The 27,945-nt window shown below is 44.1% G+C and overlaps 1 protein-coding gene across 1 annotated transcript in view; it reads left to right on the top strand.

The window, feature by feature from the left end:
- The window catches only part of ANO2 (anoctamin 2), a 334,924-nt gene that overhangs the window by 165,780 nt on the left and 141,199 nt on the right, over positions 1-27,945 (top strand). The window contains exons 12-14 of the mRNA XM_084764895.1: positions 4,111-4,271; positions 8,785-8,867; positions 13,750-13,857. Of these exons, the coding sequence (XP_084621021.1) occupies positions 4,111-4,271; positions 8,785-8,867; positions 13,750-13,857 (352 nt within the window). The remainder of the gene's footprint in view (positions 1-4,110; positions 4,272-8,784; positions 8,868-13,749; positions 13,858-27,945) is intronic.

Below are 27,945 nucleotides of genomic sequence, written 5' to 3'. Positions count from 1 at the left end.
AAGCATGTGCACCACACATGTATGCACACACATACACACATACACACACGTGCAGGGATATTCACACATGTAAGGTGCATTGACATCATTGTGATATACCACACCACCTGTCAGTGTGCGCTATGTTCTGTCACCTATGAAGAAAAGGCCATTGGTTGCTCTTGGATGAAACAGAATGAGGTAGTGTTTTGGTTCTTTTTCTCATGGTTGTAACAAAATATCTGGAAAATCCAACTTAAGGAAAGTTTGTTATAGCTCATGGTTTGAGAGGGCTCAGTCCATTGTGGTGGCCAGAAGACAAGATGGCTGATCACATTGTGTCCACTGTCTGGAAGCAGAGAGCGATGGTTGCTGGGGCTTTCACCATCTTCTTGTGTCCTTTCTATTAAGTCTAGGGCCCAACCCCATTGAATGTTGCCTACACTCAGGGTGGATCTTCCCTTTTCGAATAAATCTCTCTGAAACAGTCCTCACAGACATGGCCACAGATGTGTCTTCCATACCATTCTGAATCCCGCCAGGTTGACAAGAAACATCAACCAGAGCAATGAGCTAGGAGATAATGAAATATTGGTGTTCTTTACAAGCAGGAAGGACAAATGCCTGCAGTGCTGGATTTAATTTTGTATGTAGTTATGTGTTTATATTTTCATCCTGCTGTAGCGTATAATTTTAAGTTGTAAATCACAGTGGAAAAGCTTGCAATCTATTTGACATGTGATTGAAATCCTGGTGGTTGATTTTCAGAGTCAAGAGAAAGTGATGGAAATCCAGAAATGCTTTCTGTGGCTTTTGAAGGGTCTGCTCTTATTTGGTTGTTTGCTTTTAGTGATGGATGTCAGGCCCAGACAACACACAAGGCAGATGCACCTGTCACTGAGCTCTCCCTAACCTCAAAGACCTGCTGCCTATGCAGCAGAAACCCAGGTCCTGTGGTCCCGACGAAGCCACACTTAAGCACTCCTGGTCAATAGACGGATTGTCTTTAAAGGCTTACAGTGAATCTAAGCAAAATCATACTCCTTAAACCTTTTCCAAACATGCCTAAGCATGGTTAAACACTTCCTCTGTTTTTTCTGTATTCTGGAGTCACAATAATCGCACAAATTAATGTTTTTATAGCATGGGCACGTATAGCTATGAGCTTCCTTTTTAATATTGCTTTTTAAGTCTCTCGGAATCTCGGTTTTCTGAGCTTTTTTTTTTTTTTTCATTTTCATTGCTGACAGGAATTTTTTTTACGTGTCCCCTTATCGTCACTTCAGTGACCCAATGATTTCTCAGAGCACAGTCCCGTGTGCTGCTCTGGTGTCTGAAGTTTCTCGTGCTGTTTATTAGAGTGTCACTCTACTGTCATCTGCTAAGAAGACACACTATTTGGGGGGAATCGCCTTACAGTTTGTCAACCTCTGCTGTCAAGCCTGGGATCCACTATGTTCTGATTTAAAGCGTTTCTAAATTAAAATACTTTTGTTTGTAAAAATCCAAGTGTCCTAGGAAATTGCAAAGGACAGGGGAAGTTCAGCCAGTTTCTCCACCTCTCAATTGCTGCAACGTCACTACAGCTTCAAAGCCAGAATCTAAGCCACAGCAATCATGCGAAGCTGCCATTACTTTTATTCCTCGGTGTTTTCTGTAAAAGACTCGAGTGGTAATACTTCCACATGTTCCGGGTACACCTACAGGCTGTCGCTCTCGAGAAATCAGTTTCTTCTGCTAAGTCCATATGTGGTGGGGAAAGACAGGGACAGTTGAAAAGCAACTGATTAACTTAAGCCATCTTGGAAAAGGAAGTCGGTTCTTCGACTCTGAGGCCTTAAGATCAGCTGTTTTGTGTGGATTTCCTGGAAAATGGCCTCTCTGTGCCTACGAGCTTTGTGCCAGCCGGAGCTGTGTCCCTGACTGTTCATCCACTCTTAAGACCCTCATTTCCTTTAGGGTCTCGATTTGGTTGACTGGCAGGGCCATTTATCCACTTCCTATCCTTTGCAGAATGAAATGATAGGTTGGGGAAATAACCGCTCAATTTATAGCCATAATCGCTTCTCACTAGAAATCTGGTGTTTTGTTTTGTTTTTGTTTTCTTTTATGCATCTAGTGCATGAATCAAAAATGATTTTCATACTGATTAGACTTCCTCATCTTTCAGCCTGTCTACCAGCGGCGTGTCTTAAGACATACAGCCCTTTTAATGCCATTCTTGTATTGAATTTTCCCAAAATTCTCTTAAAATTGTTTGCATCAAGACCCTCAATACAAACCCCCCACTCAAGCATTCTGACTTCGAATTCAATTTGAGAAGAATCCATGCTACCATTTTGTACAAATAATTGGCAGATGCCTGCATGTGAGTTTTTAAAGGGAGTGATTGGTAGAGCGCATGCATGTAAAGTGGTTTGTACCACATTGGGCGATAATGCTAATAAATTTTTTATTCCTGACCTTCTGGCATTGACAAGATTTTGTCAAGATTAGGTTGAGTAGGACTGTACCTCCCTGGCATGTAAGTGTGTAAAACAAGTCAAACAAAAGCCTTGAGTGCACGTTCATGAAAGGGCAGTGTGAGGGATACAAGCTTTTAGACATGGCTGCAAATCAGCGCTCTTTACTTGGATTGACACAGAGGAATTCTTTTCAGGTTAAATCTGTTTTCCTCTCTGAAAGCAGCAACACTTTATTACTACATAGTGATGGTGTATGTGTCCCAGAAGGTTAGAACTAACTTTATTTTCTAGTTTCATCGCAATATGAAGATGTGGGACCAGCACTGGATATGTTGCTAAGATATCATCACTTAATAATTTTGATGTTGGCAAATCACGTTTATTGGCACTTGCCAGTGGCGAGCTCAGCAATGAGTGAATGGGGGGAGGGGAGAATATTTCTCCTTGGAGATCCAGAATTTTCATGCTCTGACACAGAAGGCCTTTCCCTGCTAGAGACTTAACCCATTAAAGACAGAAGCCTGAAAGAAAGTGACAGTCCCCAGTACATCTCCGCTCTCAAACTACATTGGCAAGGGGAAATAGGCATGGGCATCCTTGGCTTCCTGGGTTCCATGGAGGCTCCTGCTTTACTCAGTAGGGCTAATGGAGCTCTCAGGGGATAGTGACTCCCTCTAGTAAGCTGTGCTTTTCAGCACCCCCTGCTGCATCTTTCTGAAGTGACCACAGATGTAGGGTCCAGGAGGGAGCCACTACTTCTTTAGCACTGGTGCTCCTGCTGGGGGTGAGAAATGACACTTATTTACACCAAATTCCGAGCTCTCCACTCTTTCTCCTAGAAGCATAACTATTCACCTATGTCCTGTGGAGGAAGTATTTCACACAAGGAAAACTGAGTTCATTTTTCCTACAAGTATTAAGCAGTAGAGAGATATTAAGGAAGTCATTCAGGGCTGGTAACTCCTTGGTTCTTATTTGCATATGAGCCTTAACTCACTGGATCCAGCATTACTGAATGGATTGTGAATATAGTCATCAGTCTATTAAATAGAAATGTGTTTATAATGGATTAGTACACAGGCCAGTACAGTGCTTGGCTCAGACTTTCTTCTCCAAGTGTGAAAGAATCTTGTCCTTGGGAGGATTTGCCTTCATTTTTATTCTTCCTAATCCTGCTTCACATTTGTCATAATTCTTAGTAGGTTGAAGTTATTCATCTCTACAGATGGCTTACAGACATGGAGGGTGGAAAAATACCCTGAGCATTCCTCTTTACGTGCCTCTTCTAGAGGCTACCACTGTACTTGTCCTATGACATGCTCATGTTTGCTTCTGCTCGGGACCAGGACTTGATCACACATTTGTAAGGCAGCCCAGTAGAATAGATATCCTGTACTTGAAGAATGAAGGAAATCCAACCTCAGCATGGTGCTTTATTCACAGTTGTGCATGGCTCTCACCTCCCACCAACCACATAGATGCAGCGCATCCTGAGGAAGCTTTCTTGGGCAGCATTCGGGGACACACCTCTGAGATGATCATTCACCTTCCGGGAAGTTTATAGTGATAGCGAGTTACCTACACCCCCCCCAATCCCCCAAAGGGGGTGCATTCATTCTTTGTTACCCTTTGGTAAGAGTAAACCCATCAACCTCTGTCACTGCAGCAAAGAGATGTGTGACCACCAGAATGCCTTTACCATGTGTCCCTTGTGTGACAAGTCCTGTGACTATTGGAACCTCAGCTCAGCCTGTGGGACTGCACGAGCCAGCCATCTGTTTGACAATCCAGCCACTGTCTTCTTTTCCATCTTCATGGCTCTGTGGGGTAAGTGATCATCACAGTGTCTGCTCAATGGGGACTACCCTTCAACAGACCCGGTGGCCAGGATTGGAAAGCCACAGCCTTCAATTTATTTAACTCAGTATATTTTCTTCATATCTTCTTTGATGATATGTGTGAAAAAAAATTGGAATATTCTTCATGGTTCTCTGTTTCCTCTTAGAGGAGTAATGCTCACTCCACACAGGCCTTGTGTATGACTTACAAGGAATTTGAACCTGTGCATGTTATAAAACCTGCTGCAACCCATAAGGCACTCGGTTCATTTCCTTAGCCACATGAAGCCACAGAGAGGGAGCAGCACAGTCAGAATGCTGGGGTGCTGCCATGGTAGGAAATGGCTGGTGTTGAGATGGGCTAAAATTTGGTCTCCTGACTTCTGAGTTCCATGATATTTTCTGCACTCCATGAGTTTAGATTGTAAACATTTTATTTAATGTAAAATGGTATTTTCAATATTCTCACCAAAGGTATTTGTGAAAGAAAGAACAAACAGTTCCTTCATTTCTCCTTCCTACATCCTCCTTGGACTATCAGCACAGCTAACCCTTTCTGCACTGTTCTTATCTGAACAGCCACCCCCCCACACACACAAACATGCCACACACATACATACCACACCACACACATACACACTCACACCCACACATACTCAAACATGCCACAAACAAAACGTCCCCCCACATGCACACCACACCCCCCCTACATACACATACCATATACACACAATCCACATACACCACACCACACTCACATACACATATACCACATGCACATACAAAATACACACAACAAATCATATACACATGCACACACCACACCATATCACATACACACCATACACACTACACACATACCACACCACAGACAGACACATACATACACAGGACACATAGACCACACACAAAACACATCACACCGCATGCATACACCACAGACCACAGACCACACACACATACAGCACACACACACACACACACACACACACACACACACACACACATCCTCCCTCCCCATGTTAACTGGAAAGTTCTGAATGACACAGTCCTGTGCATTCAAAAAGAGACCAAGTTAACATATTTCCATCCATTTTAACCACCACTGATTTGCACTCACTGGTGAAAGTGCAGGACTGCGGGCATCCACTGGATCAAAGTTCAGCATGGCCACAGTGCTGCTGCAAAGTCCATCTGATGTATGCCCACCTCTGCAGGGGCAGGAGGACCTGCCATGGTGGGGCCTGAGTCATGAATTCCTGAAAGATAAGCAAAGGAGGAGAGAAAAGAGAAAGAGGAGAGAGAGAAGGAGGACAAAGAGAAGGAGGAGAAAGGGGAAGAAGAAAAGAGAGAGGAGGAAGAAAGAGAGGAAGAAGAGAAGAGAGGAAGAGGAGGAGAGAGGAGGAAGAGAAAGAAGGAGGAGAAGTCTGTTCTCAGTGGCTTCCAGGGGACGGGAACACAGATATCCTCCATTCCCTCTGGGAATCTCTTCTTGGGAGGAGACAAAGCTTGTCTGGAAAGATGGTGTATTGTCAGGTCGCCACACAATGCCTCCAGGGGGCACTGTAGCTTTTAGTCTTAGGGAACTCCCAGAAGTACCTGGGCAGCCTTTCAAAATAGTAGCACATAGGAAGAGGTGGAACTTGTGACCTGTAGCTCTGGAGTTGTCACTCAGCAGAAAATGGTGAAGATGAGCTTTCTGCCTGGTAAACACAGGCGCCTCCCATAGCGTGTCAGAACTACCCTGAGATCCTGTAGAACCAATCTGGAGCTCTATTTTGGATTTAGTACAAACCATGTCTTGTTGAACCTACCACCGTGGAGTAGCTATCACTTTAAAGCCTGGGCCCGTGGTCTTCCACGTACTTTCCTGAAACACACCACTCCCTGCAGCAAAGCGAGGTTTTCGGCTACATTTCACAGACTCAAGCCCCAACAGCTGCCCATGGTCTGCATTCAATAGCTTTAGTAAAGAGTGCCTCAGTAGTTCACTGCCCCCACCCCTGGAAAGTAGTACATAGAGGTAGGGTTGTATCAGGGCTTCCTGGTGTAGGGCAGGGCTTTTTTTTTTTTTAAAGTAGCCTTGCTGTGTTTTATGTGATTGTGTATTTAGGTACAGCAGCCAAGAGCCCTAGGCATGATTGCCTACAAATTACAATTAAAAATTACAGTAATGCCTCTCATTACCAAGATTATTATGATTAGTGGTGCAGTGTCGGGTGGCCCAGGCTTGCCAGGAATGGGCTGGAAAGAAGCAGCTGTGAGCAGAGGAGAGAGAGAGAGAGAGAGAGAGAGAGAGAGAGAGAGAGATGAGCAGAGACACAGAGGCTGAGGTCAGGTGACAGTGAGAAAAGGGTTTGAAGATGCCTGCGTCATGAAGACACTAGTCTGCAGAAGTCCCAGCCTGTCAGAACATTGAGCCCAGACTTCTGCAGACCTAGCCTTAAGCTCTAGAGGACTAATGAAGTCCTATCAGCCTTGGCAAAGATCAAGGGCTCATCACTGTAAAGGAAGGCAGGGAATGCTATGCTAAGGGCTACACAGTCTTCAAACCATCTCCATTCTGTTCCTCACCAGCTGTGGGTCCCAAAGCCAGTGAATACAGACCTGGCTCTGTCCATATTTACTAAGTGTTCCCTGAAGTCAGTGCTCTCAGTCACAGTGGGGACGCTGCTTAAGCTGTGTCCTCACCTGGGTGAAATGATACCCCCTGAGGTATTCCTGCCACGATGGGTGAGACTTGTGTGTAAAGCAGATAACCATGGACTGGCCCTCCCTCCACCTGCATGATACCGCTGCTCATCACTCTCTGGCTTTTTTTTTCTGCTTGCTCACTGTCTGCCTCTCTTCTTCCATGGAGAGGCTACTTTATCAGTACTCAGAGTCTTGCCATATGTGTATCCTCTGCATACATGTGAAGAGAAACAGGACAGCATCCCCAGGCCAGTGTCAGTCTCAGGAGTAAGATGCACTCGCAGGAACAAAGCTTCAAAGGAGAGAACTACACATCCTGGCAGTATCATGTAGCTGCAAGTGAATAAATGTAGCTTTGAGAAGCTACATGTTCAGCCTGCATAGGATCATGCGCAGTTCTGTAATGTGCCTGAGGTTAACACAGTCATTAGGATCTCAGGGAGAGCTTTCAAGTCTAGTTACAGTACCAGCATGGTGTGCAGTGAGGGCCACCAGCCTGGTGGATGGACAATGGAGAGCCAGACGGTTGACTCTGGGGAATGTCACGTCCCATCCCTTCCCAGATGTCCAGCCGCATGGAGATAATAGGATTATGGAGGGAAGAGTGAGTTGGGCTGGGTCAGGATGGGATGAAAGTGGAACCTGTAGGGTGAGGTGAGAGATGAGGATGGAGATGTTGAGCATGGAGGGGGCTGAGGGATGAGTGGATCAGCAATGCAGGTGTGAGGCATGATGGCAAATGATGGAAGAGGTCCATGTGAAAGGTCTGGGCCAGACACACATATTTCAATATCCAGAGAGCCTAAGGATCCATAATTTAATTGGGGGGGGGGGGAAGATTCATTTGTCCCCTGCCTGCCCCGTTTTCATTACCATAATTAATTGTTAGAATCCAAAGCAAGTGTCCTCTCCAGCAACTAGCTCTCTTTCCTGGATGCCCACAGCTTTTGTTTGTGCTGTTCCTAGGGCCATGATCAACTTGGGCCTTGAATGACAAACAGCTTAACAGTGTCGAAAGCTTTTGTTCACTGTAGGTGTTTCAGTGTGGATCGGTGGTTTCTGAAAAATTACAAGTTGACTGGTGCGTGCTCAAAGCAGGAGAGGCTTGTAAGAAAGTGAGAGCAAGGCTTATGTAAGTTGGGTGGGGGAGAAGTGAGGGTGATGACTAAGCTTCAGGAAGGGATAATCCGCTCAGGCAGGATGAGGCTTATTAAAGAAGCACACACCTCTGTGTGAGTCAGCTTTCCATTCAACCTCAAGGAGAGGGCATTTGTCTGGGCTCCTGGTTTCGGAGGTGAGGGCCCACGGTTGGCTGGCTCTATTGCTTTGGACCTGAAGGAAAGGAGAGTGTCATGACATATGAGTGTGTGGTGGGGGCTTTCATCTCATGGGGACCAGCAAGCAAGGAGAAACAGGAGGAGGAGGGGAGCTGGGGACAAGGTGTTTTCCCTATGAGTACACCTGAGGGACCCATTTCCTCCAACTAGATACCATCTCCTAAGTTTCTACTACCATTCAATAGACTGTATCACCATGAACCCATCAATGGAGTAATTGATGGGACCTGAGCCACCATGATCCAGTCACCTCCCCAAAGCTCATCAACTGGCAACTGAGTCTTTACTGTGTAGCTGTTGGGGGGGTCCTTTAAATCCAAACTATAACTCCCCTCCAGTTTTGTTTTCTTTATATTTCCAAATTTCTTTCATTTCTTGTCATCAGTGTGTCTGTAAGTGCATGTCCCACCTATCCTGGTAAACTGGAAGGCTAGCCAGAATCCTAATTGAATGTTTTTCCTTCTTTTTAAGCTACCATGTTTCTGGAAAATTGGAAGAGGCTCCAGATGCGGTTGGGCTACTTCTGGGACCTGACTGGGATAGAAGAGGAAGAAGTGAGTCCTCTGCGCACTTCCCTGGGCCCCCAGTGTCTTCTCACCCTAGAACTAGATGATCTGAAGTGAGCCGGTCGCATAAAGTTGACTCATCAGCATCAGCTGTCACTGGCTCATCAGCTGTCACTGGCTCGTCAGCTGTCGTCACGACATGCCTGGTTGGCTGTGTCCTGGTGTATAAGTCCCAAGAGGGAGTTCAAATGCTTTCTCTTCCTTTGAGTTGTTAAGGTGTAGGGGTTTGGAGGAGATAAGGGAGCCCTACTCTGGAAGAAGTAGGATGGCCCAAGATTCACAAACAAGTGGCAGCAAGTAACCTTGAGACCAAGAAGACAGAAGAATGAGTCATTGGTTTAGAGCTGGGGCATGTAAGATTGGAAGAATGCCTGTGAGCCCAGAGAAGGTCAAGGTGGGGAGGTATAGGAAGTAGAGATGAAGGCTGCTGGGGCGACTAGCAAAGGAAGACCCAGCACGCCCCTTTGTCAGGATTCAGTAGACTGTACAAATTGAGAAAATGAGCTGAGGGCGGAGGGGAGATTCCTTCCGAGTCTAATTTTTGTGGGTAGATGATGTTTAAGGTATGTTAAAGTGAGCCTTCCTTTATGGCTCTTTTGAGAGTTAGCACATTAGCCACGGTTCTGATGAGCTGACTTTATAAGGGTTGCTAATACTGATGCTGCACATGGGCTAAAGGACAAAGGTGAGTATCAGACAGGGACTCCTGGCACTGTGAGTGCTTTGGGTGACAGTGGGTGACTATATCTAGAAGGTCCAGGGACCATTCCACGGTGTGAAAACTCACATGCAGGCCAAGCCACGGGTGTTATGGTGGCTGCTGTAGAGTAATTCTTCTCTCCACCATCCTATGGTCATCGGCATGCTTTGCCTTGGACTCTTACTCCGTGGCCCTGATATTTTAAGCAGAAAATCAGTGAAATTCCCAAGTTAGTCTTGTTTGTAAGCCCGTGTTGCCCCCAAGTCTGCAGCATGTTATCATTTCATATCTTTAATGCTATAATTAGTCAACTTGCCTTTGAGCAGATGGTCTGAGAAGTGGCAGGGGCTGCACGCTCCTGGAATGGAAACTCCCAATCCAGGGCAAGCTGATTAAGTGCTCTGAAGGGAGAGGTATGCTAATGTAGCTTTTCCATGTCTGAAGTGGGCTTTCAAGGTCCAGGGAAATGCCTCAGTGTTTAAGAGCACCAGCTACTCTTCCTGAGGACCTGAGTTAGATTGCCACCACCCACAGGGCAGCTAACAACCAGCAATAATGCTAGTTCTTGGGAAGATAATGTTTTCTTCTGGCCTCCAAGGGCACCATTCATGGAAGCGATACACAGGTGCATGGGTAGGCAAAAGACCTATACACATAAAATTAAAAGAATTTTTAAAATAAAAAAAGGGGTTTTGAATAGTATGCGCCCTGTCCTACTGCACTTCATGATTGGATATAAACAAATGAACCCAGCTTAGTCCAATCCTTCCAGCTAAGCCCCAGATCTGGGACCAGTCCCACCAACAGCTCTGCAGCAATGGAAGACTATGCATATGGATTGTGCCGTTTGTTTCTTAGAGATCAATGACTGACATGTTCCTAATGGAGAGAACTGTAGAAGTTAGGTTACCAGGGGGAGATCCAGTCAGGACATACTTAGCCTATTAGAATTACTTTCTGTCCAAGCATAGATAAGGAATAGGAGAGGGAGAAGGAGGAAAGGAAGGAGGGAGAAGGAGGATGTGGTTGAGTATAGGGAGGTGGGTGTAAGAACACTCCTAATGCCAGGAGCTCAGATGGCTCCGAAGGAGAGGAGAAGAAACACTCAGCCACCCAAAGCCTATGTGAGCCATGGGCAAGCTGGCTTTCTACCAGAGACGACATGCAGTCCTGTTCACACACAGAAAAGCATCAGCCATGACTCAGTATCTTGGAGATCCCTGCTCCAGGCCCCTGGTAGAAGTGGGCTTTGACTGCAGATTCCTTGTCTATACCTGTGTTTTCTGTTCTCCTGATTAAACCAATGAGCCATGGCAACTTTCTGGGTGGTACATGGGTGAGGAGCTTCTGTGCGGGCTGAGTGGGACCTGGCCAAGGTTGGGTTTGCCTGTGGCATAGAAAACGTTCCCAGTGGGGTTTCCATGTGGGGTGGATCCTGTGCCTAACACGTGTGCTGCCTGGGGCCAGTGTGAATGAAGCGAAGGGAAGTCAGATTCAGCTTTGTCTCCAACACATTATTTTGGACTGCACCAAAAATTTCCATTCAGGACCTTAATCATGGACTATTTTCTAACTTAAGTATAGAATATGGAACTTAATCCCTGAGCCCTAAAGGGTTGCATTCAACAGGGCGTTGCCTGGTCTGTAAATATTTAGAGTAGAAGGGAGAGAATTACAAAGAACTTTCATCTGGTTAAGCTAGGAAGAGGAAATCCTATTTTAAAATATGGTTTTTAAAAGTGCTGGTATATAGCTCAGTAGTAAGGTGTTTGCTTGGTATGTCCAGGCCCTGGGTGGGTTGCAGTTACTTTCACCAGACACAAAACCTTGTAAAGAAAAATCTTGGGTTTTAATGGGCAATGAGGGAATAAGGCATCCCAAGGAAGGAGTCAGCAATTGTGATCTTGATCTGGGAAGCTATGGGTGTAGATCAGAAATGGCAAGATGCCTAGAAAGGCCTGATGACTGGAGGAGACAGGGATGCGGAGCCAATGAGGGACAAACCATTTTGAACCAGTACCACTTGGTAGCCAGATCAGGGTTGGCATTGATTGTTTACCTGTGTCTCCTGGGAAGGAGTGGAGGACAGCTAGGTAACGTATGTGTGACTGGCATAGAAATCCTCGGCTTTATACAAGTTACTGCATATTGGAGCATGTTTAACTTACATTCCGATGAGTGGCAGGAGGCATGTGGGTATTAGTAAAGTGTTGGGGAGAGGAAGGGAGGTGTCCTAGAAGTCCAGCACTGTTCTGTGCTTTAACCAGATGCCTTCTTCTAGGTAGGGATCCTCTCAAGATGCTCTTCCCCCTGTGATCTTCTCTAGGAAACACCCACCTTCTCAGGGGCGAGGATGGAGCTGATGCACACACAGGCCACAGCCCATTTGTCTTCTTTCCCTGCTACACGTAGGAGTGGAATAAACAGGCTGGTGTAGGCCCAGCATGTGAATTGGGATACAAATAGACAAAGAGTGGAGTTTGTTTTCCTATGAGGTTCAGGAGGTGGGTGAGCAGTCAATCCCTAGGGCCAACCTACAGGGTCAGTATAGGGTGGGTGTCCCTGTGGACAGCACCAATGGGTTAACTGAAGGATGCCTTTGGGTCCATCCAGGGTATCTTTGTTGTAGAGAGGCCCCACTAGATCGCTAGTACCTTGATGTGGGGTCATTATCACAGCATTCTCTCTCTCTCTTTTTTTAATCACACAAAGTCCCTGGTATTCTGGGAGTATGGAAGTGTTGCCTATCCATCTTTCTTTTACTGCTCATCCATCACATTAAGCCTTAAATATCCTCAGTGGCTTTCATTGTATAGAAATGGGGTCTTCTGTCAGCTTTTCAGACCTCAGCTTGTATCATTGTCCTTGTAGAGACCTTTCTGGCACTCAGAGCTGTCAATCACTGTGAGAGGCAAGAGAATCTAAAACAGGCAGCCAGTCCTTCAGAAGAAAACAAGATGCTTGCATGGGTCCAGACACAGGAAAAGGGCAAAATGTGTTATGTAAGCTACAAAGCTCGGTGATTTGGAGAAGAGCTTGGCTGGTGGCACACTGCAGCAGTTAGAGAAGGACTCCTGAAAGGGGTGGGTCTCATGTGATGGTGGGGAGCCTGAAAAAGCACTTAAGTGTCATCACCCACCATGATATGTTATGCTCTTTAATCACCTGCATAGCTTCGCCAATGCTACCATTTTCCAGGAAAGCCAGAGACTAGTAAGATGTCTAGCAAGTTGGTCTCTAGTGTCTCTGACATATAGGTGGTAGCAAAGAAATATGTGCTGTCTCAATAGCAGGACCCCCTGCACCCTAATCTGTGCTTAGGGGTCATCAGAAAACAAAGAACACAGCATCCTCATACCATAGGAATTCATCTTGAAGCTAGCCAGTGTGGGAAGGCCTTCAGAGAGGCCTACTGCCTACTGCTAAGTCCCCTTTGAAGTAAGCTGTGAATCTTCCTAGTCCAATGTATGTAGTGATTTCATTTGGCAGTGCTCCATTTGTTGGGAGCCTGGTGATTGCTAATCCAGGGTGGATTGGCAGAGCAGTTTAATGACATCTCTTTTGTGTTTGCATGCCGCATTCACCCATGGGTGACTTGCTCACCTATGCTGCACAGATAGGTCTAGGCCATGAATTTTAAGATTCCCTCCATGACCACCTTGAGACTTCAGTGTTTATTGGCTACCATTTTAGCCTGCAGAAGTATGGAACAGAAGGCATTGTTGCTTCCTCAAACACCCAGCTGTGGGCACAACTCTTTCTAGCAGGGACTGGGCTCCTTGAAGGTGAGACTGAGGTACAGCGACATGGTTAGGAGGGGGCAGTGCAGCTCTCCTGTCTTTGTCTTACTGTTCTGCAAAATATGTAGCTTCTTGGCATATCAGCTTTCCAGTTAACATTTTCTCTTTCCTTTCTCAACACCGGCGCCAACCCCAGGAACGTTCCCAGGTTTGGTTCTCAGTGTGACAATAAGTGTCCCATGTCTCATTTCTCCTTGCAATGTTGTCTTGGTATAGACTCCCTGTAACTGTGTCATGTGGCAATTCCTGTATCTGATAGCGCCCATTCCTCAACCCAGTTTGATGTACTTGTGGTGTCTGGTTCTGATCCACATACCCAGGTCGCCCTCCTTCCTGTTTACTAACTCTGTTTCCTGACTCTGTGGTGTAGGAACACTCCCGGCCAGAGTATGAAACGAAAGTACGAGAGAAACTGTTAAAGGAGAGCGGCAAGTCGGTGGTTCAGAAACTGGATTCCAACTCACCGGAGGACGATGAGGTGAGAGGCTGTGCTCATAGCTCTTTCTGATGTTTGTTAGTGCCTGGTGTTGTGCTATTTGGGAACCCTAGTGATGGGACGCTGGCTGTGAAAAGGAGTGACTGTGGACAGGATGGACTGAGAGTTCGATGTCTCCCATGATCCTGTAGCCCGAGTTCCTGGCGGAACAGCCTTCTCGGTAACTAGATCCACTGAGGTCCTTGTGGTTCTGTGTGGGCAGAATGAGAGGGCATGTTGGAGAAGAGAGAACCCATCGCAAAACTGGGCCCTGTGGACAGTGTTACCTAAGTACCATCTGCCACTACACGGTACCTGACCCTTCCCGGGTCTTTGTTCCACAACAGCCGTTGTCGTAAGTGCACTGTATTCACAGTTACTCTCATGATAAATCTTCGAGGCTGGTAAAAAATGATATAAATAGGAGAGCTCATGAAGAAAATCTACATCTAAAGATTATGTCCGTGGCTAGACGTCGCACAGCCAATAAATGCTCCTATGCCAGGAGTTCTCACCTTTGCCTCTGCACTTACCCATTCATTATGCCACAGTCCTCAGAATGCACTTGGGAAATCAAAGGATAAAGGAGAAAGTGGTCCTTCGGGTCCACAGAGGCAAATGTGTGCCTGTATTTGCTTGAGCTACTTACAGGATGTTTCGTGCATTTCCTTCTTCTGGGTGGGCTGCAGGAGGAAGGCGATGCTAAGCATGCTCTCTGAGCTTAAGGAATTGTTGTGATTTGTAAATGCGCATGGTGTGTGTGTGTGTGTGTGTGTGTGTGTGTGTGTGTGTGTGTATGTAGGGAGGTGGAGGGGGGCCCTCCTTGGCAGTACCTGTCTTTGAGTGCCGCCCTGCTTTTAAATCAAGATTGTGTGTTTATGTCTTTCCTAAATCTGATTTCTGGGGGGGAAAAATCAACAAGAGTGAAAATCTGTTGTTTTTCAATGTGTCTTTTCTTCATCCTGGATATAAATTCATATTTCATTATATTTTACATTCTTTAAGTTGCAGCCATTCATGTTAACATGCAAATTTATGCAAACACCAAAACAGAAGAATGTGGTGTTTTTGAGCCCAGAATACTAGCATTAAGAGGGAGAGAGAGGGAGGGGTTAGGGCGGGGGAAGAGAAAGACTTAAATAGAAGAGGTAGAGGTCTGTTTTCTTTTTCCTCCTCTACACTAAGAGAAAGTCCAAGAACACCAATTATTTGGAAAAACGGTGAATTTGGTCTTAAAAGACTAATTGTCACTGACACCTCCACCACAGAGCTGGTTTTCTGTGTTCTGTCAGCTTCAGCAAACCAAATGCAACTCCCCCCTCCCCCTTACTCTAGAACAATATACAGTGGATAACTTTATAGAAATCACATGTAACTTTTATTGACCAATGGCACATTTGATTTTTTAAAACAATTTTTATAATTTTAATTACAGCTATGTGTGTATGCTCATGTGAGTGTAGGTGCCAGAGTCCTCTGAGCCTCCTGGAGGGGCAGGAGTTACAGGTGGCTGTGAACTGCCTGATGTGGGTGGTGGGAATCAAAGTTGGTTCCTCTGGAAGAACAGGAAGTGCTCTTAACCACGGAGCCATCTCTGCAGCCCCAACTCATTTCATTTTAATTGCATAGACGGGAACGCCAATGAGCTGGAATTGTGTACACTGGGGCTGTGGTTCTCATATAAACATTGCTTGAATATATATATGCCTGATAGGTCAGATGACTTTCAGGAACTATGAATAATTAAAAAACACCTGAATGCATTATGAATGAATGCATATGTTTATGCTGTAGTGTTCAGCATCTCTTTTCACTACGCTGTTGAGGATGCAGAGCTCAAGGATCTAATGCCTTATGGGCAGTGGGAGGAAATGAGTTTCCCAGCGCGCAGTGTAAGATAAGCACGGCCCATGTTTGGTTGTCAGGAGCCTTCTCGGGTTCTTTCAGTTCTGGTAATAGTGTGAATGCTTCTTCCTGTGCTATAAATCTAACCGTTGATGGGCGATGCTGATGGTGGACATGTTGCTACACTGATATCTGGTGGACCGCATGCTCCTCTTGCTTGGAGGAAAGAGTTGTGGTCGGTACTCATGGCAGAACATGCTTTGGGGCATCAGGGAGCAGGAGAAGGCTATGAAAGGCACCTTCTCTGAGGCACAGAGTGGAATGAAGAACCAACGTCTAGCTGGGCGTGGATGCCCTTCTGTCACCCCAGTGGCTCAGCTGTTCCCCTGAGGCTCCATCTTCTCTCCATACCTCCCTCCCTACTGAAGGATAGGAACACCGCTTTTTACCGAGGCTCATACTGGCACAGGGCACACACTTATTTTCATGGGGCAGCCAGTCATTGGTTCTGTTTAATTCCAGAGGCACAGCGTTATTTTTGTTTTCCCTTCTATTTCAAACATACCATGTACATTTAAAATAGAGATTTAATTCTCATACTTTAAAGATCACCCTGGTTCAATCTAGGCATGGTGGTCCACACAGTAGTTGGGAGGCAGCGGCAGGAGGATTGGGGGTTGGAGGTCATCTTCCTCCACTATTTAATGGGTTCCAGGTCAGCCTGAGCTGCATGGGATCTAGTCCATGCAAAATACCAAAATACCAAAATACCAAAATACCAAAAGCCAGAACATAGCCATTCAGTTCAGTAGCTTTGGGTGCCACCATAGATTTTTTTGCAGCTGTTCCCTGCAATATATCTTCAAAGCAGTTTTATTTTTTCCAACTAGAAATCCTGGACCCAGCTGGGCATAGAGCTCATGTCTAAAACATACAAGTCCCAAGGTTCGCTCCCAAACACTGCAAAGTGAAGCAACGCAAAACAAAGCAAAGACTTGAATAAACTTTAGAAATTGTTGCTCTGCCCAGTTACCAAGCTATGCAAAGCAACTAATGTTCTGTTGGTGTGTTGAGGTCTGCTGTGATATGAGGTGGTATCCCATTATTGTTTTAATTTGCATTTCCTTAATGAATAATGGTGCAGAACACATGCTTCTGTGTGACTGATCATTTCTCTGACTTCTTCAGAAGGTTGTCTAGTTAAATCCTCCATTTATTTAAAAATTATGTGAACCGGTTTTTCATTATAAAATTATTAGTGTTTTTTATATATTCGGGATGCTAGACCTATATCAGATCATATAGTTTATAAAAATTTATGTTTTATTTTATTGATGATGCCATTTAAATCACAAGATACCTATTTTTCCTTTTGTCATTTGTACTTTTGTGTCATGTGCATTGCCTAGTGCTCGCTTCAGCAACACGTACTAAAATTGGACCAATATGGAGAAGATTATCATAGGCCCTGTGCAAGGATGACACACAAATTTGTGAAATGTTCCATATTAAAAAGAAAAACAATTATTGCCTTGCTCAGTGTTGCTCAATGCTCATGAGAAATGTATAGTTCTAGCCCTTACATTTGGGTTTATGAACACTTGGATACTCTATTGTCTATTAAAGTAGTATTTTACCTATTGAATTATTTTGCATTCTCACAAAAATTAACCTACTATAAATGAACAAATTTATATTTAAACAATCAGTTTTATTCTGGTATACATGGTGTTGGGTAGAAATAGTGATGATGGAATTGTTTTATGCATGATCTTAGAAGAAAAAAAAATCATCTTTCAACTTTAAGTTGTTAGATATATCCATTGATTAAAAAATACAAAATTTCCCCAACAACAACAATTAACATTTTATCATGTTAACACTCATTAGAAATGGCATGTCTGCCCTGTGATAAGGTGTTTCGTATGCATCCTTGTTGAGGAGGGTCAATGTGGTTAGACCAAGACGTTAGCACACTCTAAGTCAGAAGCCTAAGTGTCCACAACCCTTTCACCATACAGTACAGGTCTCTTCTGTCCCTTTTGTCACATGGGGAAGTTGGGCATTAGAGCCTCTGCCCTTCTAAGGGTTGGTGATGAGGCCTTGATGGTGTTGGCCAGCAGCCTATCACCCAAGCAACTGGACCGCCTATTGTGTAACTTTCATAGCATTAACTTGCCTATTCTTATAGGTGCTTTTATAGTGACTTTCGGGGACCTTGACATCAAAGAAATGGTAATAATGATGATACCAGTAGCGTTTATAGAGTGGTGATGTTCTTAACACTTTACAGTAATATTTCATTTCAGTCTCAAACCTTATTGGTTCCCCGTTCTGAGATGAGAAAGTGGAAATTCAGTAAGGACAACCATTGGCTCAATCTAATCTATATGTGGTAGATCCATAGTGTTCTTTTACGTTATAGCTCCGGGGTCTTCCCTTAAAAGATCCTTACACACCCCTAAAAAGTCATGTTTGTTGCCTCCCTAAGTGAAAGGCATAGGGAGGACTATAGTGCTCTTTGGAAGCCTGGTAGGAGAAAGAGTGATGGCTGGTTAGTGGTTCTGGGTGAATCTTAGCAGAGTCACTAAAGAGTTGCTCAAGGCAGCCAGTGGGTAGAGCTTGCTCAGCATTCAGCAAGCAGACAGTAAGAGGAATTCAGGAAGATAAGCACAGACAGGTAAGAATATGATGGAGCCTGGAGCTGTTAATAAAAGAGTTGGTTGGGTTTGCTTCCTGAGCAGACAGAATCTTTATCTAGACAGTTTGGCAATTTCCTAAAATCCCCTACCGCCGGTCTATTCTCCTTAGTTGTTCATGTAAGATGGCAGAGCTCTAAGTTGAAGCAGGATGCCAGACATGCGCGGCAAGACTGAGCAGCTGAGCTGGGCTTTGCTTGCCAACCCTCTTGAGAGTTCATCCTATGCATCCTTTACTTCCATAAACTTTGTAATATCATGCAGCCCCCAAAGCAAAGCTCATTCTACACAGGGCCACGGAGAGGATCATAACACAAGGAGTTAATTATAAAGGCGTCAGAGGAAGTGATGCTGAGGCGAATATGGGGACACTGAGGCAAGGGGAGATTAGCAACAATGGAGAGCTGCTACTCACTCCTAATGGAAGGACAAAAAGGGTAGTGATGCCATCAGAACCGGGAGTCATGACCACCCTACAGGAACTGGAACCCTGCAGGAAGAGCAAACCCTCTGGAGGCATGGTCTAAAGCACAAAGAACACTGGGGGAGAGTCACCTCAAATCCCCCCAAGACCCCACCCTCCAGGTATCTGCCAGAACCTCCTAATAGCACAATATAACAAAAGGTCATTCAAAAGGTCATTCTGGGGATGATGGGCCTTAGAAATCAGTATCCTGAGTCAGGGAGCAGACATGCATGCAGTGGGGATGGAGTTGGTGGTGGGGATAGATTAGATATCACAGAGAGAGTGGGTCTGAGAGCATCTTCCAGAGTACTGGCATGAAAGTCCAGTTGGTACATTGGCCTGATTCTAAAGTCTGTTAGCTGCAGACCATGCACACCATGGACCCTGGCTTGGGTAAAGAGGTGAAAGGTTATCGGAGACTAGAGGGTTAAACATTTGGGAAAACCACAAGAATGCTCACACGTGACTTTGTGAATGGATAGAGACTCACCCACTCAGACCATTCCTAAGCCATTGAGCTGTTAAGAATATTTGTGTGGGCTGAGTGGTGGTGGCGGCACACGCCTTTAATCCCAGAACTTGGGAGGCAGAGGCAGGCTGATCTCTGTGAGTTCGAGGCCAGCCTGGTCTACAAAGTGAGTTCCAGGACAGCCAAGGCTACACAGAGAAACCCTGTCTTGAAAAACAAAAACCAAACCAATATTTGTGTGATGAGAGAGAGAGAGAGAGAGAGAGAGAGAGAGAGAGAGAGAGAGAGAGAGAGAGAGAAAGAGAAGAAGAAGAAGAAGAAGGAGGAGGAGGAGGAGGAGGAGGAGGAAGAGGAGGAGGAAGAAAGTGAGTGAGTGTGGGGAAGGGGGACTTCCAAACAAAAATCCTATTTAACTAATTCTGGGAGTTACCTCATTGAACTTGTTTCACCAAATATTTACTCAATGTGGATACAGGACCCAACTCCTAGCCCTTCCCCTCACTGCTTGTGATGTTCTAGGCCATGGATGCAGGACCTAACCCCCAGCCCTGCCCGGCACTACCTGTGATGTTCTAGGCCATGAATGTTTTATGGGGAACACTGAAATTAAGGGACCTGGGCCAGGAGGAGGAGCATGGATAGAGGGGTGTTAATTTAGTGTTCTGTGTACCACCCTGGGGACAGTCATTTCTAAAGAAAGCCCATCAAAAGTTAAGGCATTGAAACATTTACGACATATGCCTCTGGCAGGTCCAACAAACAAACATGTGGAATAAATTATGCAAAAGTGTACAGCCTTCAACAAGGCTGGGACAACAGTATGGGGAAGCTGAGTGACTGTCAGAGCATGCAGTAGCAGGAGGCCCCAGGAACAGAGTGGAGGGCCTTGTCTGAGTCTCTCCCTGTGGGCCAAGGAGTTATGCATCCAGATTTTCCTGTAGGCTCTTGGTAGCTTGTTAGCATGTTCCACAGCTCAAAGTTACCCTGAGCACTCTTCTGAAAATAGTTAATAACTATATGTTTAAAAATAGAGGGCGTTTCTTAGTCTCTTCTTGGGGATTAAGAAGGGTTCTCACTGGCAGAGGCTTGAACGCACAGAAAGAGACTCTGTTTGCCAAAGGCTGGTGTAGAGAAGAGAGGATGAGGTGCGAGGCAGGATCTGTCTCTGAGATCTTTTCATTTCTGCCTGCTCATCATCTTCCAGATCTGTGAACTTTCAGTATTGATGGAGTTCTCATCTACATGGCCTTCTCCACTGAAGGATGATGGCTGTCCACTCTGAAGGATGTTTGAGATAGGATTAGTACCTGTATTTCTCAGGCTATTCCTGAGCTCAGTAGATAAGCTCTGAAGTGTTGTGTTCCTAGGGCAATTATCAGTTTTCTCTTGAGATTCTTCATAGTTGGCGAGGAGGGCAAGGCAACAGCATCACTACCAGGCTGACATGGAGCTTATACGATAGAACTGTTGCTAAAGGCTGCCTTCTGGCAACTTTATATACTACTGCTTCTTGCTTCTATTCATTTTTAATGATGACTTTGGCACTGACTCTTCTTTCTACTTTTTCATCCTGTGGCTATCCTCTGTTGTCTCTCGTGGAGTGTGGCTTTCATTTCCCATCCCCACAGGGGACATCTAACCAAAATAAATGGCTTCACAAAGAAGCCAGGAGATAGATGGAACAAGGGAACAAAATGAAATGAGGGTGGTCAGTCATGTTTGGTTATGGGCTGTGTGTGTCTTCCTAGTGGTAATAAAGGATCTGAACTTGGAATTGAATTCTTCACCCCTTTCACTAGTTGGTGGGCTTCAGCCACATGATTCCACCTAGGTAAGAAGAGGGCTGGCAACTGTAGTCATTGGTGGGGATCCTGCAAGCCATAGAGACCAGCCACTTGAATGGGCCTCAAATAATTATGGAGACATTGGTTACCAGTGGGCATACCTTTCCTGGAAAGTTGGTATTGTAGTTCAAAGAGTTCACAGTTGCATAAGAAATCTTATCTCTTACTCCACCAGCAAACTGAATAGTGACATATGGCACTTTGCAAGCTAGGCAGCAAGGGAAGTTTCCAATTTAGTTTCATATTGATTTCTCTATAACTTGAATCCATGGTTTGAGGTGTTTTCAGCACTACGGTCTTAGCAATGGGTGCTGATGGTGGAAGGGCAAGAGTCTGTATTGTTTTGCAGTGACTGCATAGGTGTTACCCTTTACCCATATCCATGCCAGCATGTATTACCATTTGCATTCTGGTTCTGACTTGGGTGAGATAGAATCTTAAAGGCCACTTTAAAGCCAGATGTGATGGTACAGCCTTTAATACCAGCACTTGGGGAGGTAAAGGTAGGTAGATCTGTGAGTTTTATCCTTGTCAACAAAGTGAGTCTGGGATAGCCAAGGCTACCCAGAGAAACCCTGACCTGAAAAACCAAGATTTTTTAAAAAGTAATTTTAATTTACATTTTTATGATGTCTTCAGATATTGAAGGTTTCTTAACAGCATTTCCTAAGCATTTGCATTTCTGCTTTGGAGAACCCTCTGTTCAGTACCACAACCCATTTTTTTAATTGGGCTGTTTGTTTTCTTGGAGTTTGGGTTTTGTGTGTGTGTGTGTGTGTGTGTGTGTGTGTGTGTGTGTGTGTGTGTGTCCCTTGTATATTCTAGTTACTGTCTATCAGATGTATAGCTGGCAAATATTTTCTCCCATCCTGTTGGCAGCCTCTTCACTCAATTAACAGCTTTTTCTGCTATAGAGAAGCATCTTAGCTTCACCAGACCCCATATGTTGATTGCTGGTCCCATTTCTTGTGCTATTGGAGTCTTATGTGGAATGCATGCCTATGTCTGCATGGGAAAGCACAGTCTCTAGTTTCTCCGCTGGCAGCATGAGGGTTCTTGGCCCCAGAGTTTGGCTTTTACTCCATTTGGAGTTGAGCTTCATTAGGGTAAGAGGTGGAGACCTACTGTCATTCTTCTCCACGTTGATACCCAGGTTTCTCAGCTCCACTTGATGATGCTCGTTTTTTCAAGAGAAGCTGGAGTTGTGTGGATTTATATCTAGGATTTCGTTTTCCTTTCCAGTGATCTGTGTGTTTGCTTTGTGGCTTAATTGTACTGCTCTTATTGCTGTGTAACTTGAAATCAGGCATGGTTATACCTCCCTCAGTATATAGTTTCCTAGACTGCTTTGTTTATTGTGTTTCCATATAAATATTAAGGCTTTTTTGTATATCTATAAAGACTGCCCCTGGGATATTGCTTGGGAAGGCATTGGATATGTGGGTTAGTTTTGGTAGCACGGATATTTTCACAATATTGATTTTCTGATCGATGGTGATCTTTCCATCTTCTGCTGCCTTTCTTGATTTCTTTCTTTGGGGTCTTGATCTTTGTTGTAGACGTCTTTCATTTTCTTGGTTAAATTTATTCCTGGGTTTTTATTTTGAATGAGATTATATCACTGATTTCTTTTTCAGCATGCTTGTCATTGGTATATAGAAATTTTGTGATTTTTTTGTTGAGTCTTTGGAAGGTTATATCATCTGCAAAAAGGCATACTTGAAAATATTTTTTCCTGTATTGTAGATTTTTTTCTCTTGTTTACTGCTCTAGGTAAAGCTTTCAGTATTGTGTTGAATAGAAGTTGAGTAGACAATCATGTCTTGTTCTTTAGTGGGAATGCTTTGAACTTTTCTCTATTTAGTTTGATGCTGGCTATAGGTTTGTGACAAACAGCCTTTATTGTGTTGATGTGTGCTTCCTCCATTCCTAGCCCTATCATAGAGACATGTTATTTTGTCAAAGGTATTTGCTGTATCTACTGAGATGATTATGTGATTTCTATTTTTTATTGCATTTATATGATTAATTATGTTAATTGATATACGCATCTCAAACTATCCCTGTACCCTTAAAATGTGGCTAACTTGATTGAGGTAAATGATAGTTTTGATGTGATCCTGAATTCTGTTTGCAAGTATTTTATTGAGAATTTTGGTATTTATGGTCATCAGGGAGATTGGTCTGTAATTTTCCTTTTATTGTTGTTGTATTTTGTTTGGTTTTGGTATCAGGGTAATATTGGCTTAAATTTATTCTTTGTTTGTTTGTTTAATGCGTGTGAGCTTTTCTATGTATCATGTGGATACCTATGCCTATGGAGGCCAGAAGAGAGTGTCAGATGCCCTGCAAATGCAGTTCCACTTGGTCATAAGCCACCATGTGGGTGTTGGAAGTCAAATAGTCTGTGCTCTAAACCACTTAGCCATCTGTGAGCCATCTCTCCAGCCCAATAGTGACTTTCCTCACTTTCTATTGTGTAGATTAATTTGAATAGTATTGGTGTTAGTCCTTTGAAGGCCTTGTAGAATTCTGTAATATGTCCATCTTGTTCTGGGCCTTTTTAGTTAGAAGAATTTTTACTCCTCCTTCAGTCTCATTATTGGTTATAGTTTATATTTAAATTATTCATTGCATCTTGGTTTGGTTTTGGTGGGTTAGTGGAATATAGCTATTTAAAGTTCATGGTCATATGTTTTTGAATTTTATTGGTATCTATGGTTGAGTCTCCTTTTTTGTCTCTCATTTTTTTGATCTCCATGAGCTTGAGTACATCTTCCTAGGCCCTTCCAGCTTTAAAACTTCCTGTCACATGCTCAGCTGCTATTCTCTGGGCCTGCCTTTTCCTTGAGACTTGTCTTTTTTCTCCTAGGGCTTTTATTCTATTTTCTTTATTCTGTGATTTTAGTATTTTCATTGTAATGTATTACAGGGAATTTCTTTTGGGGTCTTTTTCATACATATATGTGCATCCCTTTCTCAAGATTTATGGACTAATTTTTATGATTATTATTGAAAACATTTCCTATTTCTTTGATCAGGAATTTTCCTCCTATGCTTATACTTGTTTTATTTTCTCATGATGCCCCAAAATCCTTCATCTTCTGCTTATGTATTCTTTTTTAAATTTATCATTTTCTTTGTGTGAATGATCCCGTTCCTCAATCTTATTTTTAAGCCCTCATATCCTGTCTATCCCATGATCCATTTTCTTGATAAGGTTTCCATTAATTTTATTTTCCTTTGGTTAATTGAAATTGTAATGTCTGTCTTCATTTTACTATAGGCTTTCTTCAATATTTCTATCTCTTTATTATTCTTTTATTTTTGCATCTTGAATTGTCTTCTTTAATTCATTCAGTTGCTTGTGGTTTGGGGTTATTAGTTTAGTTGTGCGTATTCTTGATTCATTCGTTCATTTATTTCTTCTTTCAGCTCTTTGTACTCTTTGAACATGTCTGTAATTGTAATTCTTTTGAATTCTGTGTCTTGAATTTTGTCTAAGTTTCCCTTGTTGGAGATCATCACTATAAGATTGTATTTTTCTAGGGAGGGAGACATATTGTCTGGATTTTTCATATTACATGGGACTTTTGTTGTTGTGTTGGTTTGTAAGGTCTGGGAATCTTGAGTTAGTTTAGGCTGTGTTTTTTAGTATGTGTTTCCAGCCTCCCTGGAAGAAAGTTGGAAGTGGACAGCAGACTAAGAAGACTGAGGAACTTGAGCCGGCTGAAGTGGGTCAAGGTTCTTTGCAGCAGGTACCCAGGGCACAGGCAGGTGTGTGTGTGTGTGTGTGTGTGTGTGTGTGTGTGTGTGTGTGTGTGTGTGTGTGTATACACATACATGAACAAGTCTTAGATAAATGATCCCACAAACCACAGTTTTCAAACTGCACTTCAGTGCTCCCCATGGTATCCAGTGACTTGATGGAAATGACACTGATTTTTAAACACATTTGAAGGAAGCACAGTGCTTGAGATATGTCACACAACTGCACTCCACCATGTCAGTTTTGGATAGTACGACATGGATCAGTGTGATTGTGTCTTAGTACAGCCACATGTTTGGTCGTCATGATGTGAGATATACACCAAGTAGCACAGGCTGTATCCCGTTTAATTCCAAGGTGGGAGAATTTAGGGAATATCCAGCAGGTACATACATGCTATAAATCAATAGTCAAACATGGATTAAATATGCTTATTTCTATATGTGTGTATTTTCTCCAATGACTATTAAGTTGTCAGAACATAAATACTTAAAAAGTTGTTTGCATTTAACCACCTAATCAGTCCAACTGCTAAACATTTTATTAGCCCAGAGGTCATGCAGAAAAGTCACTGAGGCATCATGGGCATGGTGAAGTGAGACAGTTTGGGAATAGCTGCACAAAGGGCTTTCTATGTTTAACAGAGATGTAAGAGCAAAGCACACAGCCAAGAGCAGAAACGTGTACAAATATAAACACCGAGTTTCAAAGCCATAGGAATTTATTTGGAGGTGGCACTAGTCTGCAACAAGCTGTGAGGTGGTGGAGTGCCAGATGGCTGGCTTCTTTTCCACCTGCTCCTGGGGTCTCTCGCTGACTTGTCTTTTAGATCTTCAAGTAGATCTACCCTGGTACTACCGTCTTGCTATCTTTAATGTTCCCTGAGTTGTGCATGTGCATGTGTGCATGCATGTATATGCAAACACACAAATGTGCATGAGTGTGTGTGTGTGTGTGTGTGTGTGTGTGTGTGTATGTGTGTGTGTAGAAGGCACTTAAGGTTTCTGGTTATGGGCATCTTTATAAATCCTTAGGACATTGCTCAACTTACAATCTCCAGGACGGCTTGAGTTTCATGGAGAATGGTGCCAAGGAAGCATAGATTGTGTCCATAAACATCTCCCTGCATGGAGCATGTAAATTATTCATTCCAAGCAGAGACTCCTCCGGTGGCCCAGGCCATCAGAATTGAGACTCTGGCCCTTTTCAACTGACAGCCCATTCTCAGCCTCAGAAGTTCTGGCTAAAATAAGACCTTCTCCTCTGTTCGTTGTATACATTTCTACTGGGTTGTGTCTAAATTAAGAAGTTACAAATAAGGACAGCTCCAAGGCCTGGGCTATGAGGAGAAGTTAGAGAGATTGGGAAGTTCAGGAAATGAGAGAACGGCTGGAGAGAAACTGTGGATAAATATATCCTCTGAGCAGAGACAAGGCCCACTCAGGATGGTACTTGAGACTTGACTCTCACAGCTCCTCAGAAAACACAAGGCCAAATATGCTCACTTACAGGGAATGCTGGCACACTCAGCATGGTACTTGAGACTTGACCCTCACAGCTCCCTGGACAACACAAGGCCAAATACGCTCACTTACGGGGAATGCTGGAGCAGCGTAGCTCCAGCGCATACCACTGGGATGTGTGATGTTAGCCACTATCGACTTGCAGCTTGGACTTTTCTTGTTTCGGTTTAAATGATTTTTCCATATTCGGCCCGGAGCATGTAAATTAAATTTGTCCTTTGTCGTCAGGGCCAAGATCATTATTTCATTCCCCCAGAATTCACTGGAAACACAAGCCCATCATGTTCTCTTGTTCTCTCTTTCCCAAAGTGCCAGAAGCTCAAAAGTGCTGGGTGAAAAGTTTCCTCTGGAGTCAAAAGGTGTTTTAACTCTGCTTCTTTGGACCTGATGGTCAAAAGAAGCATTCAGAGAAAACAGATGAGACTGCCCTTTCATGGGTGGGAAGGCAGAGACTTCAAAACCCGGCCTCTGGCTCCCATTGCCCGTGCTAGAGAAGGTTGGAGGAACCTTCCCTGCACCCAACACAAAGGCTTGCTCGGGTTTGCACTGATGTTGAGAAGAGGCCTCAGCTCTAAACCTCTGCGGCTCCGTCTCTGTGTGGACCTTGTGTCCTTTCTGGGCATTCCTTTCATGGATAGTAAAGAGCTAGGAAGAAAATATGAAAGGTCCCCACTTCGGGTTTGAATCTTCCTGATGACTCAAGTGCATGATTTACCTGAAGATAAAAACCCCCAGTAGGTTGGCGAAGCAATGAGAGGATGATGGGAGGGTAGCCAGCAACAGGAGCATCATAAGTGGGCGACTGGAGCTTGGCTCCGCTGGCAATTCATGCCCTTTAGAACTGTACAAGTGTCCATGTCTGTTTCTATTGTGATAATAACTGAGACTTGGTAAGCTGTTGATTACCAGCCACAGAGGCCAGAAAGGCCAAGGTCAAGTGGCCAACAGATATGGTGTCCAAAGGCCTACTTTCTGCTTCCAGTATAGTGCCCTCTTACTGTTTCCTCACACGATGCAAGGCAGAGGGCAAAGGGGCACCAACTCCTTCACTCTCATTTCTGGAAGTCCTAAATTTACCCAAAGCCTGCATTCTTACAAGTCAATTACTTCTTGAAAGACTTACTTTTTTCTACTGCCATCTTGGGGCTAAGGTTCCAATGTGTGTTTTGGAAGGAGGGAGGAAGGGAGGGAAAGAAGGATGGGGGGAGGGAAAGAAAGAAAGAGAATCAGAGACAGAGAAATAGCGACCATGAGAGACAGAATGAGGGAAGGGAGGGAGAATATTGTGCATTTCCAGTTCCTTGAATGCACATATAGGTAGAAAAGTTCCAAGGCATCAAGGACATCCAGACAGAGAAGTGTTTATCTAGTTGCTGAGAAACTGAATTCTAAATTGCAAGGGCAAACTTCGAGGAATTTGAACCGATGATGACAGTATCAGTGTCCTCAAGTCCTAAGGGACATGAGCAAGATTTA

Source organism: Acomys minous (assembly GCF_964271855.1).
Source record: "Acomys minous genome assembly, chromosome: 17".
Classification (NCBI taxonomy): Eukaryota; Metazoa; Chordata; class Mammalia; order Rodentia; family Muridae; genus Acomys; species Acomys minous.
The sequence above is the reverse complement of the archived record's forward strand: the minus strand, read 5'-3'. Positions and strand labels throughout refer to the sequence as shown.